The 21,070-nt window shown below is 38.8% G+C and overlaps 1 protein-coding gene across 1 annotated transcript in view; it reads right to left on the bottom strand.

The window, feature by feature from the left end:
* The window catches only part of DOCK2 (dedicator of cytokinesis 2), a gene marked incomplete at both ends in the record, with an annotated part of 175,642 nt that overhangs the window by 50,649 nt on the left and 103,923 nt on the right, over positions 1 to 21,070 (bottom strand). Inside the window, 3 exons of the mRNA XM_084268540.1 lie at positions 1,727 to 1,805; positions 17,936 to 18,030; positions 19,732 to 19,830. Of these exons, the coding sequence (XP_084124666.1) occupies positions 1,727 to 1,805; positions 17,936 to 18,030; positions 19,732 to 19,830 (273 nt within the window). The remainder of the gene's footprint in view (positions 1 to 1,726; positions 1,806 to 17,935; positions 18,031 to 19,731; positions 19,831 to 21,070) is intronic.

Below are 21,070 nucleotides of genomic sequence, written 5' to 3'. Positions count from 1 at the left end.
TCCCTGATTTGTGCTTTCATAACTCCTATGAAATCTATAAAGGTCCTACTGTTCTTTAGATGACACTACTTATTTACTATACCGTTGGCTACCTTAGTCAAAGCCTCCAGATATTTGACAAGTCACAAATAACAGAGCAAGCATTAATACATTCACTTGAACTACAAGATTCAGAATTGAACTACAATGTCCCTGGTTACTTGATAACACTCCAGAATGCACAGAATTGCCCAAGGAAACATCTGAAATACAACTTCCAGGTTTAAACTTATGTTTTAGCACTCCAAAAAGGCAATGTACACCTTAAAACAACTTCAACAGAGAAACAGTCTTCCTAAGTACTCTGCATGGCTTTGGTAGCCTGCACATCCTGATGTCCACCACACATTTGCTTTTAAAAATTACTGACACATTGTGCAGTAGAAGTGATCATTATAGAAATGAAAAGTTACAAATCACTGTTGATAAAGTGGCCTAAGAGACACTATGTCACAGATAAATCAAGGGTTTGAGAGTTTCCACCTGGGATGGAATTTAAAAGATATTTTAAGCTTGTTAGAAGAAATCTTTCCCTGTGGTTCCAAAGCCTTAATTGACATACATAAAGTCGCACCTTTTGAAGGGAGAAAATTTTTAATGAGATAGAAGATGGAAAAGCTCAACATTTCATACTTGGAGCCTGCTGAACTCAGTATGAACTGAATGTTTTACATTTCTTTTTACTATCGCCTTTTAAACTCTTCCACTTACTTGACATCTCTGTAGCTATTTGTGACCAGGATATTTTATTTTAAGGACTGAGAGACCAATACCCAAACAGCTTTTAGTGTAGTGAGGCTCAACATTTGCATCCAGCAGAGTACAATTACTTAAAACAGGTGGCAAGTAGCACAATTAACCATAAAGTACAAACCCCAAGAAATCAAGAAGGCAGAACGTACTCTGAACTTCATGGTTAGAGTCAGTAAATTATTATCTAATGAGCAGATGTGATTTTTGTAATCAGAAAGCATTTCTAAACTTAGAATGTTTACTATTCAGTTAATGAAAAAAGTGAAACAGAATAATTTTTCTAATTATGCTTTGTGTGTTTTCGATCTATAGTAAGTAATCATCAGGCAATATTTAGTAACAAATCCTGATCCTAAAACTGTATTTACATTTTAATAACAACAGAATGTGAAAACTACAGACATTTCATTTTCACCTGAAGCAGGTCAAACATATGGTAAAATGCATGATAATTTGTTAAGTTATAAAGAAAGGTATTAAGCAGACAACAAAACCCCAACATGGTAATTTTAAATTATTTCAGAAAATAATACTAAAAATGAAGGAAATATTGACTTACCAGGAAAGACCAGAAGCTAAAATTAAAAGTAAGTGCTATATACTCTAAGAATCAAAGCAAGTTGAGGTCTTCCTGCCCTACCTCAGCAGGAGTAACCTTGTATTACACATTACATCACCAATTGCCTTTCTAAATTGCACTTGGCTGGTTAAGGAGAAAGGAGTTTTCTTCTCACTAGTTGTGAGAAAAACAGACGTTTGGCTGCTTTATTATAAATAATCCGCGTAGAATTTTCATGTCATATCAAAGGTGCCCTAATCCTGCCAAACTCAAATCAGTCATTTAGATACTGAAATAATGTACCGGAAGGAGCTCTGATAGACCATAATGATCATACCAGTATTACTACCTTGACTGAAAAGCATGAACACTTACTTGGACTTCAAAATTCATGTTCTCCAGAAATTTCTGGTTCATTGTCTCTGCAAATTTGTTGATGGCTCTCAAGAACACCCTAAAAAAAGAAAAGCAATGGTACAGATAAATGGATGCAAAATCTGGGAATCTTTCCAACCTCCTGTGATATTGATAGAAACACATTTAAGCTCTGAATGCACTAGAAACAGCAAAGTTCATGCATACGTGAACACAGCAGATGACATTCTGTGCAATGACATATTATAGTCGGTTACACCTTAAAAATATTAAGCTCAGTTGTCAAAAAATTTCTTGACCTCCATTGAAAAATTCAGACAACATCAACTCTTTTCCTCTGCAGCAGCTGCGTTGCCTTCTTGAGAAAACAGAGAAATTCTTTCAAACACAATTTTATCTTCTGTGTGACAACACTGAATAATTTACAAGAGTGTTATTGCCGCCTCCTCATGGGTTTGACAACTAATAGAGCTCCTTGTACTTCCATTACTAGTTAGGAGCTACCACCCAATGTTCCCAATTAAAAGATATTATGCACCACTTGTTCATTTTCTCAGAGGTGGTGAGGGGAGGATGACAACCCTGCCCATCTTCCTCCTCAGGCTGATTATAAAAACATGTTCAAAGCAGAGTTTATGTACAGTTATTTCTTTCAAGATGAAGAGTGTGAACATTATCCCTCTAGATTCAGAAGCAGCACCTATTTATGCTTGTTATTAATGCAGCAAGATTAAGTCACATTTCTAAAGCTCATTTCTTTGTCTAACTTTCCAGCATTTGTAAAACAAAATCAATATTATCTCTAAATATTTATAACATTTATTTAAATAATTCGTTTCATTCAATTTACAGTTTTGAAAATAAGTGATCAATTTTCCTCTGCTTCATAGGTAAAACCTTTTATATTGAAATATTTCTATGGGAAATGCTGTGAGGGCAAACATACTGTGACCTGAAAGAGGTAAACACAAGGGAAAAACCGTCTCAACTAGCCATTACCAATCAGGAGAAAGATTTGATAGTTAGACAGTCTCCTAAACCCCCACCATCTTAGTGTTTAATAGCATCTGAAAAAGCAATAATTCAAGTATTAGCAAAAGACTGAGGGACCACAGGATAACCATATGATTCAGTCAAAGGATTCTGCCTCCTTTTGTGGGATTCCAGGTAGTGTTCTGGTCACCCAGCTCAAAGAAATACACAAATACAAGAGAGAAGAAACCAACCATATATCTGGGACAAAGAAACAATCAAACACATTTAATGCATTGTGCTTGAGATGTGGTTTCCTTAATCAGGGGACACTCTGTGACTGAGGAGGAATATGGTAGAATTTATAATATTTGAAGTACCATGGAGATGAGAGACTTAGCACCCATTGTCTCATACAAACATGGGAGAGCACCGAAAAAATCAGAAAGTGCATTCAAAAGAAGAGGGGTTTTATACTAGTCTTGCTCAGCTACACAACTTGTTTCTACAGGAGGCTGGGAATAACATCATTTTATACTGGCTCAAAAATGGTTAGACCTATCAGAGGCAAAAATGGAAGGAGGGCTAGTAAATGTCAGTGGTCATTGGAGGCTGGGTGAACACAGTGTTGCTCCTTCCTAGCTCTGTTGTTACAGCATTCCCTAGGCAGTGGTTTATGAGCCACAGCCAGAAGATTTTCAGTCTCACCACTAAAAAAAAAAAAAATATTGCAAGGGGCAAATTCAGTTTCTTAACAAGAGAGGAAAAGTAAAAGTTCAGCTTTTGGCAAGCTTATGCCAGAGAATTCTGTTTAACCACTAAGCTGTAGTCCACACACTCCACACTATGGCAACAACTTGGCTGGCAGAATGGAAATCCTTTGTTATGATTAGGGTTTTCCACAGGGAAAAAAGTCTTTGCAAAACCCTAAAGTGTATTTTTTCCATCCATGTAACATTCCTCTAATGTGATCAAAGAAATAATGTGATCAAGGAAATCATGGCACCACATCTTGCCAAGTCCTTTTCTTTGATGTGATCAGATGGATACCACAGTTTTAACTTCTTCAGGAACTGGCACTGCAAGGTACCAGACTTCTAAAGGTGCTGTGTTGCTCTAGCACATCATCCCACCCATTGAGATGAGCTTCTTTTGTACAGTCTAGGACATAACCTCATCTACTCATCTAACACTAGCTCAGCTGATCTGACCAGCTGAACTAAGGGTCTCACCTGTGAAATGCTGACTCTCATCAAACCATCTCAAGTTCAAGAAACCCAGTATTGCTCAGTACTTTTTTTGCAGGCTGTCACCACCCCCGTAAAGACCTCTGAAAAATTACAGAGCTGCCCGGTGTAGTCACTGCAATTTCAGCCTATGTTCACCTGCACAGGGTATGGCCCTTTCTTTTCAGCATGAGATGCACTCTTATTCTGGAAAACATGATTTCCTCTGCAGGCTGCCCCACACTGCCCACAAGAAAATAAACACATTCTTCCCTGACACTTTGCTCACATGGGAACATTTATATCTAAAAAGCTGCCTAATGCTTGACACAAACAGTTTAAGATCCTGCAAAACAAGGCAATTCTAAAACGAATGGTCTCCTTCAGACAGCACACACAAAAAAAGTACACAGCCAGGCAGGATCACAGACACCCCCGTGTTATTCTGTCTGTCAGAATCCCCATTCCTCTTCTCAGTAGGAGTTCTGGGTCAAGGCCTTTTCAGTGTAATGCTTTTTCTGTAGAACTATATTGCTCTAGATTCTCCTTTGATTTACAAAGTATTTCTTGACAACTCAACATTATGAAGCTCTTCAGCTCCAGCTGCTCAGACAGCAGCATTTCCCTTCACTCAAACTCTTCTGGTGGGGCGGGAAGGGGTGTCCTGCATTTCTGAGACACTTGTTATTTCCCAAGTTCTGTCTAGTTGCACAACACTCCAGCACCAATGGTGAAGCGTCACCTAAATCGTCCGTTTAGACAGAATCAGGTATGGTGCTGATATTTTGTCTCACACTAAAAAAACCCCACAATTCTAACACAGAACTATCACACAAAAATAATCATAACTTAGTCACACAAAAAAATTATTAGTGTAAATCCCTTCCATAACATGGACATATTTCTTGTATGTCCTATTTTAAAATTTAGGTGAAGAGCTTGTGGTTTAGTGTTAACCACACATGCCCCAAGGACACCTGAGAAATACAGAGGTACTTAAAATTCAGTAAAAATTACTGATAACATTTAAATATTTTACAGGATTCTACACAACATAATTACATGTAGGCTATGCTCTGTGCATGTCCCTTTCATTCTCATAGATATTTTTATCTGACGTACTGGAATGACACATTTGCAGGAAGCATGCAATACTTCCAGGCTGTCAAGTTCCAAATATTTTCATGCTTTTGTATTTTGCCTAAAGGGTGTATCTATTTCTGTCATTGGAAGTCACTTCGGCAGCAGGTTTGAATTCTATTCCTGGCCCTGCCAATGCCATGCTGCCCTACCTCAGCAATTTCATTCCTACATGCCTCAGTCTCCCCTGTCTCCAAAAAGGAGCATTAACTCGCCATAAGTACGTAACTAAACAGGTATTTATAAAGTGCTTTGAGGTTTGGATGAAAATACGAAAATATCATTTTAATTCTTACTGAAAGCATACTCCTATTTAAAGGGCATAATTCTCCTCTTGGAGCAATGGTTAAGTTATTGGGTTGGAGCAGTCGTCATTTGTTACATGATTATTCAGAACATCCATTACAGCTGACATAACGGAGAAGATCCATCTAGAAAAGGGATGGTAAAAAAGCCCCGGAAGAGCTCAGGAAAACACAGCATGTACTGTCTGACTTCAGAAGTTCCTGAGAAAAATTACTGAGAGGTATCATCCTGTCACAGTGTAATATAACTTAATTTCCCTTGCTTCTATAACAGATCATTGGAACTTACCTTTCCTCTGAACTTTGGGACTGCTGCTGAGTTTCGCTTTGCAACTTTAGACTGATTTAGACTGACCAAGGGACAAAATCTTGATTTCTCATATAGATAATTTCACTAGGTGTCTTTTCCATTTAATACTCTCCTCTTGTCACATTTTCCCTGAATTTTAATCATCACAGAGGGCAACAAATATGTTCTTTCCAATGTTTGACGACAATAACTTTTCTACAGTTACTTAATACAGAATTAATTTCTCATCAGTTTAAATAATTGAGATAAAAAAACGCTGAAATTCCTTTCCCCACAATAATTTCCATTATAATTCTTGAATTTACAGGGAATGATGCTTCTAAATATATGGTTCATACCAATCTCTCAGGCATGAAGATTTATGGATTATGCTCAAAGATTGAAGTCTCTGGGCTTAACCTGGATGTAGACAGGCAAGTCTTGGCTTAGGACAGCCATGGTTCAACTGCTGCTATCTCCTTCGCCTGCTGTGTCTGCTTTGCTTTATTGTACTGTCAGAGAAACTGCTTTCAAAAGAAGAAAGCAAGACCAATGAATAGAACCCTGTGCAACTGGGCTTAGTTCAAAATACTTCGATGGATGTTCCAAATGGGGATGCAATGGTACTGTAACATAGATAAATAATTGAAGATGAATGAAACTCCAAATGTGTAGGTCAACCCAAGATAAAAATTTGATTTCAAACTGATTCTCCCTTGAACAAAACAAAACAGAGGGGCTGAGAGGGATCAAAGAAACAATTTTGCATTCACAAACAACATACTGTTAATCAAATTAGGATTTCAAGGTTATTCCTTAGAAGATGATGACTCTAAAAGTAAAATAGGTCTGCACATTGTCCTTGCTTTTGAAGTGCAAATAGGTGATAAACCTAAAACATAGATATGGAACTCCAAGATATTTTTAGCAAACAAGTTAGAATTAGTGCATCAGCTCCAGATGATGCTCCAGCATAAAACAAAGGCATGATTACAGAAAAAAAAAATAAATCCACAAACCACCCTCCCCGCACCATCCACCCAAACAAAACCAAGAAAAACCCCCTCTTCAATTGGCATTGCCTGTTCTTGGGTGTCTTTGCAAAACCTTGCCTTTTTCTGTATCTAGTTTCTCTTCTGGCTCCACAAAATTATTCTGGGAAAGGTGCCTAAATCAGGTACAGAATTGTAAAACTTCCCAAAATCATGAACTGAACTTGCCTCAGACTCTTACACATGAATTCTTTGGTGAGTTGCTCTTCAACAGCTTTTCAAAATCACAAGACTAAAATCTGGGAGTTCACTGCTTCAACTTTGAGATGAGTAATCCAGATACTGAGGTGAAGGCTGAATTAACTTGCTTCAATATTTATGAGCATTGCCTCAAAGTCACATTTGCTTTGTCTTCTAAAGCTGTGATTACACTGATGTAATGACAAGTGGAAAAAATTCATCAAGTGCAAATTTATACTGGATAATCAGACAGGGAAAAAAGAGATAAGTTTAAAAAGAACATTATTTACTGTGCTGTTGTGAAAGTTCTTACTGAAAGAAACCACTGAAAGGCTGGAATATATGTTTTCTTAAAATCATGTCTGAAAACCAATGAAGAAGTGGACAGCTTTTAAAACTTTGAACTGCTTCCCACAAATTCTAAGCACTTCACCTTCACAGTAGTTGGTGCACAAATTAAAGTAAGAAGGAATTATACGAACATCAGTTTGGCAGGAGTTATTCTATAATCCCCATAGCTGATCAATCAGCACTTTCACCAGTGAACCCTCTACTAGAGCTGATGAGGAATATGAGGAGCTTTCTGTCAAAACCCAGGAGATGCACTGACCATTTTTTGAAGATCTTTTCTTAGTTCTGATAGGCATGGTCTTGCTCATATGCCAATTATATGAAATCCAGAGTAGGGAATAGCAGTGCTGACACAATGCACCCATATAATTTATGTTGACTTGATAGCAGCATCCTCATAAAGTGCTTTGCAGGAGACACCTGATCAGTATTTTAATATGAACTAAGCACAAAGGCAAAGCAGCTGAAGCCTTCCTCTCATAGGCTTCTGTCATCTTTCCTCTTCCTTCTTGTGTGCAAAGCTAGAAGGTGGCATGTTAAATAGACTGTCGAAGTGAGTCAGACCCAACCCCAGATGCTGATCACTGACCACTGTTTCTGTCACTGACAACAATTATAACCTAAAAGATATAAAATACACAGAAGAGAGACCAGACAAGCAATCAGTATGACAGAAGAGATTAAAAATACACATTTGCTATTTCAGTGATCAAAAGAGAACAGCAGGAGAAACTGAGAAAACAGGTGAAGAGATAATAACAAAAATCTTTACAAAGCACCAGCAGAAATTATCTCCTAATAAATGTGGCACACTATCATTGATTTAGAAATGAAGGGCAATGCAAGATGGAAACACTATTGAAAAACCTTGTAGCTATGTGAAACCTAGTTATTAAGAGTACAATAATGGCAACACTTAGGAAGTAATCCACTTCCATGGTAACTGGAAAAATATGGCCAGATGTGCAAAGAAAGTAGCATAATTTAATCATATTTCTCCCCTGAACTGAAGAATATTTTTTCTACTGTTCATATTGAACTCTAAGAACAAAGCAATTGTCATTTTCCTAAAGTCTTTTTCAAAGTACTGCCTAAGAGTCTATCTAAATAGCATGGTCAGAAAAATATCTACTTAAAATAAGCCCTCATCCAGCTTCTTGCCTCAGTTATAAATTGTTTATTAGGTGCAATTAATCTTATTAGTACTATTTGAAAATTTACCTTGAATAGCTATGTCAAGCACACAAAAGTAATACATGCTATAATGTAGGAGGGGCAATTTGACAGCACTACAAAAGCAACACCCAGAGAAAGACAAGAACAAGCAATTGCTTTGATGCTCTACAACCCAGGTTTCCATGTGAGACCTCTTGACTTTGCCCACAGTCTCTCTGTGTGCAGCTTTTCCTTCAGCATCTACCCAAAGCATGCTCTAACGACTGTTCAGCTCCCACTTGGGGCTCAAAATACATTTTCAAGACAGCGTATTAGGTAGACATTTTGCTATATTCTTCTGCAAGTGTGATGCTTAGCACACCTTAAGAACTTTCTACCTTGAAAACTAAGCCTACAAAAAGCTGTCATAATGGACACTAACATAAGTAACTTAGTTTGAAAGCTATTTTCAGTAATTTCTGTTTGATTGTATCTTCTCACTTCAGCCTGCTCTCCTTTGTCATGAATTACAGCAAACTGCTTGCAGAGTAAAACTATTCTGAAATTTAAAAAATAAATAACGAAGAAAAAACCCTATCATGTCTGGAAGATAAAAAGCTGGAACCCAGTTAGGTTAAATGAATGTAATGACAGGGTTATACCAGGATGTCCCACACTAAAATAAGCACTCTTGGGGTTTTTACTACTGAAAGAAGTTTCATTTGATACTGTGAAAATACTTCTCCATTCTTCCACTGATTTTTGCTATTCACCTGCTGACAGTAGTTCACCCCTACTCTAACACATACCAGTCTTCATTTTGATAGATCTAAGAATGGTACAGAGATGATACTTTAGTAAATATATTTTCATAGATGCTTCTAGGGCCTATTTCTAGAAATGCTTTTATTATTTCGTACATCAAAGGATTGAAATCGGAGAATTACATTACACTAATGGATAACACTATCTCTGGTTTTGGTGTTTTGGCTTTTTTGGTTTTTTTTTTATTATCTCTGTATTTTATTCATAATCTGACCATGAAACTTAAAAGATAAAATGCAGGATTGGGGCTTTGCTTTTCCTTACCTTGCTGCAGAAGCTTTCTGTATATGAAATCCCTCTTCTACAGCCACAGTATATTTTCACCTCTGATTTTTCAGATATTCTTGTTCAAATCATTTAGCAAGTGAGTACCTTTTCTCTACGATACACAATTTCTTTGCTTTTAGGGAAGCCTAGATTTTTCTGAAGCTAGAAGTATGATCTTTAATTACAGGTACAAACAACTCTACATCTGCCTCTTGTCTAATTGCTGCCCACTTGAGCTTGCTACTTTACTGCCAAAACTGTATCAATACAGATGAAGCTCAATTGAATCAGCAGATTATGATTAGGCAGCAAATGCGTAAGACACCAGCAAGAGAATTGTGATGTCACTGTTTAACAATATAATAATAACTGTTCAAAATAGTATTAAAAATGAGAAAACTGCATATATTTAATTTCCTAAAAATCTCTTAAGTAGTGGCCAAAGTTACACGTCAGAAAGGAGACCACAGAAAGATTGCTCAATAGTATTTTCAACACCTGATGAAAACTTAATACTGAATTTATTTTTTCCATCTTTTCCATACTGACATATAGAGCAGTTTCTTTGGGTTATCTCTTCATTGTTGTTTTATTTGTATTTTCCACTCATTAGAACATAAAACTCAATCTCTTAACCCCCAAATGCTTTACAAAATCTAAGACACCTAAAAGCACAAGAAGTATTTTGTAACAGGCAACATAGCAAAGAATCTCAGGGATTCCTACCTGGAACAATAAGCATTTACCTTCCTGACTTTCTGAAAATACCAAACTAACATCTTGTTCTAGTGTGCTGAGTTGTTCTCAACACTGAAGACTCTGCCTTTATTATTTCAGGAGACCTCACACTCTAGAGGTAGCAGTGGATGCCAGGAAAGATGAGGTACTGTGCAGTGAGGGTGGCAAAGGTGTATCTTGCTGCATGTTTTCTCTCTGCCTTTTAGACAAAATGCTGCTATCAAAACATTGGAGACATTGTGCCCACAACATGCAGTAGCCTGTTTTGCTGATCAGATGATCTGCTGCAGTCACTGCCTAATTGTTTAGATTCTTGGTAAGCAGATAATTTTACAATATGGGTAATAACCAGCAACATGCAAAGTGCAGAATAACTGTTTTGTAATATCTGGTGCTAGAAAGATGCAAATGATTGAAAAGCAGGGTTACATCAGGAACAACCAGCCTCAAACACCTCCAGATGGGAGAGATCTTCTCTGCTGGGCTTGTAATTGATTGCAAAGCACTAAATGACTTGGTCGGACATATCAGCAACAGCTGGAAGTAAGTTTATAACTCACAGTGAAATAAACTACCTCTTTCCTATTTGCCTTACTCCATTTTCCCAGGACTACCCTCAGGCCATTCTCCCTTTGCCAAGTACTGACTTTTGTAGGTACAGGAAAGGCAACCAGGAAACAGTTATCTCGATTTAATGGAAAGGAGATACAAATCTGAGAACACTGGACACTGTCTACCAAATACCCCAGTAAGAAAAACAATGAGACATCCTTTGACCCTGAAACGGACTTGATATTAGCTGCCTTTCAGCAAAGACATTTTTAGTCATGTAGCAAAAGCAAGCCGTCCAGGGACACATTCCTGCACACCACTGAAGCAGCCACTGAGCAGTCAACTGTTTGAACTGCTGATAATGTTTCATTTCTCCTTTTGTGCACACGTGTGTACAAGTATATTTTGATTAGACATTTATACTTGTTGCTTAAAAAACTTTTTCATATGCTGAAATGACCGATACAGCATAAGCCTGTATGCTAATGAGTTCTGACACCCTGAAAATTTAAGCCCTTGAGAAAAACCACTGCATTTCTGTCCTGTATGCCCAGGCCAGTGTGAAGCTGCCAGAAAAAAAACAAGATCGAAGAGAAGAGTCACTGGGTGCAACAGATCAGCCTTCTAAATTCTGTTTTATTTGCACAGGATTTGCAATGCTGTTATCCAACTTCAGTTATGTAAACCAATCTCAACTCCCAATACATCTTTGAAAAACAAAAGTTGAAGTTAATTATACTACTTGTTTTGGGTTATTTTTACCCCTCTTTGGAATAAATAAATCCCCCTTCTCATTCTCTGCAAGTCAAAAATGAGCAGGCAATGTTCTGAACACACTGTTAAAACTGGACAGAATAAATTTGACTTGCCTTCTATATTCCCATGAGAGCAGAACCACTCCATATTAAAAATAAATGCAATAAAGTTAAGGAGAGTAGTTGTTTTTTCCCTATGTTCATAGTTAAATTAGCATTTTTGATCTGAATATCTCATAATTGTTATAAATTGAACACAATATTACAGGACCAGCTGTAAAGGATAACACAGACTTTGTGCACAGTCAGATCCATTAATGCCTGTGAGGTCACAATGCCCACTGACATCAATACATGTAACACAGCATCCAATACTTCTAAATCATGAAAATATGACACATTTTCATTTCCACCAACAGATAGATGGAATACTGAGAAAAAATTATAATATTGGAATTAATTTGGGTGTTTTTCCTCCTTCCAACTTGGGATGTTCTATGAAATCTATTGAGTTGGTAGTAGCAGTGCAGTTGGTAGCATCTCTCCCATAAATACTTAAGCTTCTGGCTCAAAACAGGAATGTTTCCCTTCTCTCCTGAACTATTACAAATACCACTCTTGAATGATAGGCTTAAATTGTGACTACCAGCTGTTCAGGTCTTATCTTTGGAGAAATTTAAAGAAAAAGCAATCCAACAGCCACTGAATATGTGTGTGCTTGTTTCTTAAAGAATGAGACTCCACTTCAAAAAATGCCATCCTCTCCTAATGCACAACACATTACTTTGCCACCTTTCTCAGGACCGTAAGCAGCTTGTCCTTCTGAAAAGACTTTTTCTATTGAAGGGAAGAGTTGTTCAGAAACATGCATAACTGCAGTGAGAAAGACATGTTTTCCAGGAGTCAAGTTTAACAGAGAAATTCACAGATTATCTCTGGGAAAAAAAAAAAAAAACAACAAAAAAACCCCACAAACCAAAAAAAACCCCACACCACAGGTCTGGAAACCTGACTGTCCCTTTCTTAAAAAGAAAACCCTACAGTCCCTTGCTAGGTGACAAATAGGAACTTATTCTGCTGCATTTCCCTGGTTGGCCAGGTCCTAATGATACCAACAGTACCCACAGTTCCTGTCAGTCTGAGAAATGAGGAGGTGTCTGGGGATGCAGGTGGCACAGATTTGAAGCCATAAGGAGATTTGGCTGAATTACTAGTGCTGCTACAACATGGGAGGTATAGGAAAACCAGGTCTTTGAGGATGTTACAAAGCAGTTAATCAGCAAATAAGCAGCTATTTTTAGTATGTATAATGAAAGAAAATTGGCAACATTTCCAGCTGTTTTGCCAAATACCTGCAGCGCTAAACCTTTCAAGTTAAACTTAAAAAGGGCTGGGGAACACTTGACTCTGACAGATGTCTGAAAACACTCAGCTATACACATAATGAAAACATATTTTAAAAAGCCTAACTACTGTGTTAGCAAATACTGTGCAGTGTTATCTCACAAGAGTTTTTCAGCAAACAGGATCTGACCTTGAAATGTACTGGTGAAAAACATATTTCCTTTTATTTTCAAGGCTCAAAATCATAGAGTTGTTTGGGTTGGAAGGGACCTCACAGCCCCCTGCCATGGGCAGGGACATCCTCCCCTAGCCCAGGATGCCCAAAGCCCCATCCAACCTGGATTTGAACCCTGCCAGGGATCCAGGGGCAGTCACAGTTTCTCTGGGTATCCTGTGCCAGGGCCTCCCCAACCTCACAGGGAGGCATTTCTTCCTACTATCTAATCTAAACACCACCTAAAGATAATGTCAACAAGGCTCAAAAACCAACTCAAATGGACACACAAAGCACTTACTAAACTTTAAAGTGGACACCAAAACCAATTCCAGGTACTAGATAAGATGATGTGATTATGATAGTAATTATGGAAGATCAAGTACCTTCAAAGTGAGAAATTCCCGTTGCAAAGGCCAGAGAAACAGAAGGGAGGCATGTGAGTACTTCCCTTCAGCTGCTAACACCCCATGCCATTTCTTTATTCACCCAATCTGACTCGCTGTGCACTTCATGTGGACAACAGGGTAAGGGAATTTCCTGGGAGGAATTATGTGCCTCTAAATTAAAGTAATGAAGAGCTGAGAGATAAGCAGACTACATGTTATTGCCTAAACCAGCAAAGCATTTCCCCACAAATGCCACGTAGCCAGGAATTACTGCTTTTAATAAACTAATAGCCAATAGCCTAAGTACCAGAAGTGGAATATAGTGCACATACAAGCAGTAGCAACCAGCAATAAGTGTGCAGTAAGCAACCTTCATTAGAACAAGAGTTAATTTTGTTAATGCTACCATGGAGGATCACAAAAATAACTCAGATATTACATCCCTGTGACCTCAATGAGGATTGCACTATGTCCCAAAGTGCTCTGCCCCATCTAGCATACCACCAAAACTGCTCTTCCCATCTTGCTGTTAATGGATAAAAGAAAAACCAAGAGCAAATCAAGAACAAGAAGTAGTTCATTGCACTTCTTGATTTCCAGTTGCTAGTAAGATACTCCCAGTGCTGTAAGACTAGCACACACAGCCTCTGCCTCCTTCAAATGGGCTTTGGGAATTAGAACATGCTTTACAAATGAACAGCACATTATTTATAACAGTGATTTAAAGTCATTTGAGTTAAATCTTTCCATCTTGATACAAGCAAAGCTTGGCTAAGGAAATACAGTCAAGTAAGCTTCTACTTCCATTCTTTCTACTCTCCTACCAGAGTTTCTGCTGGATATTGATGTGTCCAATTCTCCCTTCCTTTGCACTGAGGTATCTCCCTGCTCAGATGGAGCATCCTCTCTCTCTGTTTAAAAGAAATAATTAAAATTTCCCAGGACCTTAGAAGAAGTCCTTCTCTCATTCTTTTCCTCTTACCCATGCCACACATCTACATTTAGCAGAAATATCACTGATATCATGCATGCACTGTACGTCTTCATGTGTAAGAGTAATTACAGTGTCCTGCTCATTAGGAATATCTTTTACCTGAAAACAGGACCAAACTTGTATTACTGGTTAAGCTCTTCATTTCTTCTGCCTCTGAGTAAACGTACTCCTAGTTCACATTTTGGTACTACAGTATATCCTACAGCAAAATCCCTCCACTGCCCACTTTCCCTGCTGGCACAGAACACAGGGGCTGATGCTGGGGAGGCTGTCAGGCTTTGTTGGATGCCCGTAGGGGGGAAGTGCCAACTCCATTCTGCCACTGGCACAGCAGACGTGCCTTACAGCCTCTAACTCATATGTCTGCAAGTTCAGAAAAAGAAGACTCTTAGAGTAAAACATGTCCTTCAGGGCATAGAGAGGCCTGCAGGTAGCCTCCTACTCAGAACAGGTGAATCAATGTAAAACCTCAGTGTGCTAACACTTTTTACATTTATTTGATTTTCTCATTGTTATTAGAACAGGCTCCAGCCTGATCCCTTGTGACTTTTTTTTTTTACTATTTCTTTGGTTTGAAGTAAATAGGTACAGATATCTAAATGATATTTCACTTTATTTCACAGAATACCCACCCCCTAAAAAAAAAACCCCAAACAAACAAAAAGCCACCCCACCCAAACAAAACCCCCCCAAAGCCAAATTGCTATAAGGACTGATAACAGGATTGTTGATAGAACATAAAATTAAGACATGAAAGTCAGATAGATAACTCATTTCCTTATGCAATCTTGGGAGCAGCAACATAATCAAAGAGGAGAAACAGTGCCAAATGAATTTATGCAAGCAATGTGTTTACAGAAGAACTGTTAAATAACTTCTGAACATATTTTTAAAGCTTTTTTCTCTAATTATTTTCATTTGACTCATCCAATAAGGGTAAGGTTTACAGCAACAAAGCCTGCCTGGACCAAATGTTTCCACAAAGTTCAGAGTCATTAGGGAGACGGACTGTTTACGAGGGAGTGCAGGGACAGGATGAGGGGCAATGGCTTCAAGGTAAAAGAGGGCAAGGCTAGATTAGATGTTAGGATGAAATTCTTTAAGGGTTGTGAGGCCCTGGCACAGCATGCCCAGAAAGGCTGTGGAAGCCCCACCCCTGGCAGTGTTTAAAGCCAGGTTAGATAGGGCTTTGAGCAGCCTGGGCTAGTGGATGGTGTCCCTGCCCACAGCAGGGAGGTTGGAACCAGATGGGTTTTGAGGTGCCTTCCAACCCAAAGCATTCTGTGATCACCAACAAGTGAACAGTACCACAAATGAATTTCTACTGCCAGTGACTGAGGCAAGGAAGAACCCCCAAGCCCCAAAGGCACACTCTTTGCACAAAGACTGACACTCACCCTGCTCCCATAGGATACAAAAAATCCTACACGTATGAAAAATGCAAACATGAACAGCATTCTTTAGATAAGAGAAACAATTTTACATATTATAGGTTTTGATAAGCTTACATACCATAGAACACTGTTCTGTTACTTTAGTACTAAGTCAATACTTTAGGAGCATCCTTGCTACATTAACAGTAATTGAAAGTGGTAGCAGCAGCAGCAACATAAAAATGAGCACTGAAATATATAGGCCAAAGACTAGCTTAGACAGAGAAACATCTTATAGGGGAAAGCAGACACCTGTTCCTTTAACCTCTGGTGCAATTCCCACACCAACCTGCCAATAGAAACCTTGCTAAAAAAAAAAAAAAAAAAAAAAGCAGCATATTCACATACTCCATGACTCAGTCCAGCATAGACACTCAAAGATTTTCTTGAGAACAACAAGCAAGAACAAGTTCAGCCCTGAAGGTAACACCGACATAAACTCAAAAATGGAAATAAGTGATTTTGTTTCTACCCTCCCCCCAAACCCCAGATACTTTCAGTGAGGATTTTAGCCATGATTTCTGCCAAGTATGAAAAGGAAGAAACTCAGCAAATAAAAAAAAGAGAACCATAAGGTAAGGTGGTCACATGCTCATGGCTACTTATTTTTTCAATTTCTTCTACATATGCAGATGCCTGTAAAACTTCTCTGGGTTCAGATTTTGAGGAACTCTTCTCCACCTTCACATTTCACACATAAACAAATTGAACAAGCCAACAACTTGGTTCAGAGCAACCATGAGTTTTGTTTTGCATACTCAGTCCAGCTCTCCCTTGCTTTCCTCTGTCACAGGCCAGAAACACTAAAACAAGTCAGTACCCTCAGAATGGCTAGGAAAAATTATGAAGCAGTAAATCCTCACATAGCCTATCCTGCACCCTATATACAGGGCTTACCTTATTGCCAAAACCATTCATTTCTAACTGATGCCCATAAAAAAAGAAAAAAAAAAAATCACACCTCAAAGAATGAGCATTTCCTTCCACTTCAAACAATCACTATTTTAAAGACGGTCTGAATGAATTCACCTATGATATGCTTGGCCACACCAGCAGTCTAAACCCATTATCAATGGTGGAGGTGCACAAAGATCAGTTCCCTTTTGTTTCCATTTCAGGATCAGGTGATATAGAAATGACGTGGACTTTAACTTACACCATTTGTGATTCTAATGTCAAGACAACAGTGGTCCTGTGGCTTAACAGTGATCAAACAATACGTTTTTATCCCACCATCATATATGGTGACACCAAAGAGAGAGATTATAGCTGTGGGTAAAGGTATACAGTCTGCACAGTTCACATGCACAAGATATTTCTTACACTTATTTTTATTAGACTACTCAAATATTTGTTATATTTGCTCTAATAGAGCAAACAGGGAGCACAATAAATCCGATTACACAAACTTGTGCTTAGATGCCTTCTTGCTCTACAGAGGCAATATGCCTGAGTTGGAAGTAATCAATCATCATGAAACCCCAAATGGTCTGCGGTGTATCAATAGATTTCCTCAATTATATGAGCTCTGGTAAGCACCATGGATCCAACCTCTTCCTACAAATAGTATGTTGTGCTCAAAGGTTTGGTTGCTATCATCAGGCCTTTCAGCAATCCAAGCAATTATAGAATCTTGGATATTGTATAATTTACATCACCTTGAACTTGTGACATATAAGTAGGACATTTGAACCCTGTGCAGAAATTTTACATTCAAGATTCAACATGACTTCTACAGTTTGGTTTCTGTTGACTGTCACCATGGAGACAAGCTATGCACTTCTACTTTACTGTTAAATACTTCCCCCCCTGCCTTTCCATTGTAAGTGGACTTAAAGCACAGGCAGCAAGCTATTTAACGTGCTGTCACTGAATTCTTTCAGATGATGACTTTTCTTGGCATTCACCAAAGTCAAATAATATAATTGTCTTAAACTGTACAGCAAAAAACTTTTTGTAAGATACAAAACAAATTCCCTTTCCACAAGCACACAGGACATGAGCACTGATCCTCCAGCCCGATTTTACCTGTTCTGCACCATGCTCATTGCCATCCAGTCTGAAGGGTACACGTTCTTTCCAATGAGATCTTTGAACATTATGAATGTTTCCATCAAGAAGTCCTAGAACAAATGAAATACAGTGAAGTCCATGACTGCACAGCACAAAGTTTAAGTGTTCCCACTGTGACTAAAGAACTAAGATGGAAGGCTCCACATTTCTCCCAGTGAAGTCAATAGAACAACTCCTGGTGGTATCTGTTAATCCCAAGACTGGAACTGAAATCCTGTAGAAGAGGATTACCAAAACAGACTCACTATGATTTAGCAGATTAAAAAACATGGGACTTTTTTATTTAGCTCACTTAGGCCAGATTCAGTATTCTTAATCACAGAACAGCCTGTGTTGGAAGGGACCCTGAGGATTACAGTGTTCCAACCCCCTGCCATGGGCAGGGCCACCAACCTCCAGGCATGACCTAGACGAGGTTGCGCAGGGCCCCATCCAACCTGGCCTTGAACACCCCCAGGTATAGTTATCCTCCTGGATACATAACTGAAGGCACTGACAAACTTTTTAAACAATCACTATTTCTTTTCTTAGGAGCATTTAGAGATCACTGTATAATGAACTTACATAAAACAAATATCATAATTTCAGGTCTATTTCACATATAGCACATATATATGTGTGTGTGTGTTTTCTCTTGAACTTCTAAGGAAGTCACCTAGAAGTCTGCAAGGCTAGCAAGCTGAAGTGTCATCATTTATTACCAGAACACCACAAGCAACTCCCCACAAAGTGTTTTACTTTTGCTTGTCACATAACTTACAGGGAGCCAAGTGAACAATAGCTCTCAACAGTAATATTTGAAAACAAATCTTTGTCCTCTTCACAGACATATACTTAGGTATTGAAAAAAAATGGGAGAAGAAAAACCAATGTCTTCACAAACAGCAAAACCCACTGAATATAATTAATGTTTTGTTTTGTTAATTATTTATTTTCCCCTGTACAACTGCAGAAGTAGTTTAAGGATTACTAAAACTTCTAGAACCAAGAATGTAATCTGCTAGGAAGCTGAAATTATGTGAAAACAGTTATATTTTCAAGTAAATTAAAGTACATGAACTGCAAAAGCAACCCAAGGTTTGATAAATTACCATTTCAGATGGCACCACTCTGACTTTAAAAAAGAAGATATGGCCAAATCTTGACAACTGAAAAATATTGCCTCCCTGGACAAAGTGTTTGGACATATTTCAGACTTATATCACGAGTATAAAAGGACTGACACAGGACTACTGATACCTTTTAGAACATAGTGGCCACTGGTACAAACTAGAATACACCCCAAGTATCATTAAATGAGGACAGAATCAACTGGCATAAACCGATGCACTGCAATAATAAGGTGTTTAGCCTACAGTATTAGCTGGACCAGGAGCAGACTCAATAGTGAGAATGCAAGGCAGAAATGGGTAGAGTGGGGAGGAAGGGCTCCGTTAGCTGAGGGCTGGGTTGGGGGTTATTTGTGAGTGTGGGTTTTTTCCTTCTCAGAACAGCATAACACAAAGTTGCCAATATTTATTACTGATAATAATATTACTATTTTTGTGCTATCATCAACAGCAATGACATTTATATCTTTGCAAATTTTGGATTACAGTATTGTCTAAGGTCACCTTTAGAAGAGGGAGTCAACAGAACGACAGATTTTAAGGGGTAATCCGACAAGATACTCCAACACATGACTAGTGATTTATCCCAGGAAATAAACCACTTAGAATTATTTATCACCTCCATAATTGTTTTGTACTCACCACTAGCTCCGTACTTGTCTGAAAAGTTTCAATATAAACTGAATAATGCTGGTTGTTCATCTGGTTTAAGATTGCTGTCATGCATGCCACAAAATGACTCTGAAAGAAAACCAGGCAGAAATCAACACTTGCAAGTTACTCAAGACAGTAGATGGTATACTTTTTAAAGTTGGACTGCTCTAAATGCTTAAAAAATCATTTTATGGATGTAAATATAAAACAGCATTCAAAATTTTGCTAGCCCAGATGAAAGAAACATACTAAGAACTCAAAAAGGACAATTCAACAGCTACCATGACAAGAGGCAGGCTCTGGTGACAAAGCTGCATCATTCATACTGCATAGAACAACACTTTGTGGCAGGGAAACTTCATGTGTAAGTACAACTCAATATGACTTATGAGCATGTGATGTTGCCCAGGATTCTTCCACTAGACAGAATTCATAGCATTAGCATTACAATTTTCTGATGAGTCTAGAAACATGGGCTGTTCACAGGAATGAACACTGCAGGAAAGGATACGCTGTACATTCTGCAGGCACTGAAGTAGCTGTTACACAAGCCAAACTGCTGGAGAATACCATTACTTCCATCCCCAAAACTTTTCCAACTTCCTCAACAATGAAATATTTTATTTTCTCAGATAGAAAGAAATGCTGACAGACACAGAATTATTTAACATCCTTGCTTCACTGTCAATCACGGCAGTCACAAGGCATTTATCCCTCAAGCAGTAGCAGCGAGCTTCACGACTTGCTGTTTTCCTTCAGGACAGCAAAGAAGCCTATTTACTGATGCCTTAGAAGTTGCTGGAGTTTTAATTGTTGTCTTAACTGAACAGGGTTTATGTGCTTGGATGTGATTGAGACTATGAAGTAGATAAACATGCAAAAAAAATCATCCAGGTTTGTTTTGTTCTTCCCATGACACTGGTTGAGAAGCGATAAGAGGCTCTCCCAGTCTCTCTGACCCGCATTTCGTTTCCACCTCGTAGCAGTCCAATTCTCCGTTTAAAACGCGTTCCCCTGATCCTCCTGTTCCCTCAGGAAGACATCCAAGGCGCGGGTTCCCCAAGCGCCGGCCGCCGCTGGCCGTGCCCGACCATTTTGTCTCGGCGGGGACGGGAAGCGGCCCGACCCGGCCCGGCGGCGGCCGCTAGGGGTCTTCCCGCCCGGCGGCGGCCGCTAGGGGTCTTCCCGCCCGGCGCCCGCCCGAGCCGCTCGCTGCCGGCCGCTTCTTTATTTATTTGTGTCGGGCGCGCGGAGCCCGCCCGCTCCCCGCGTAGCGACACCGGCTGTTCCCATGTAAAGGACCTACTGCACTTTCTTTTCGGAGTGG

The sequence above is a fragment of the Gallinula chloropus genome (genome assembly GCF_964237585.1).
Source record: "Gallinula chloropus genome assembly, chromosome: 10".
Taxonomy (NCBI): domain Eukaryota; kingdom Metazoa; phylum Chordata; class Aves; order Gruiformes; family Rallidae; genus Gallinula; species Gallinula chloropus.
Note: the sequence above shows the minus strand (reverse complement) of the source record. Positions and strands in the feature narration are given on the sequence as shown.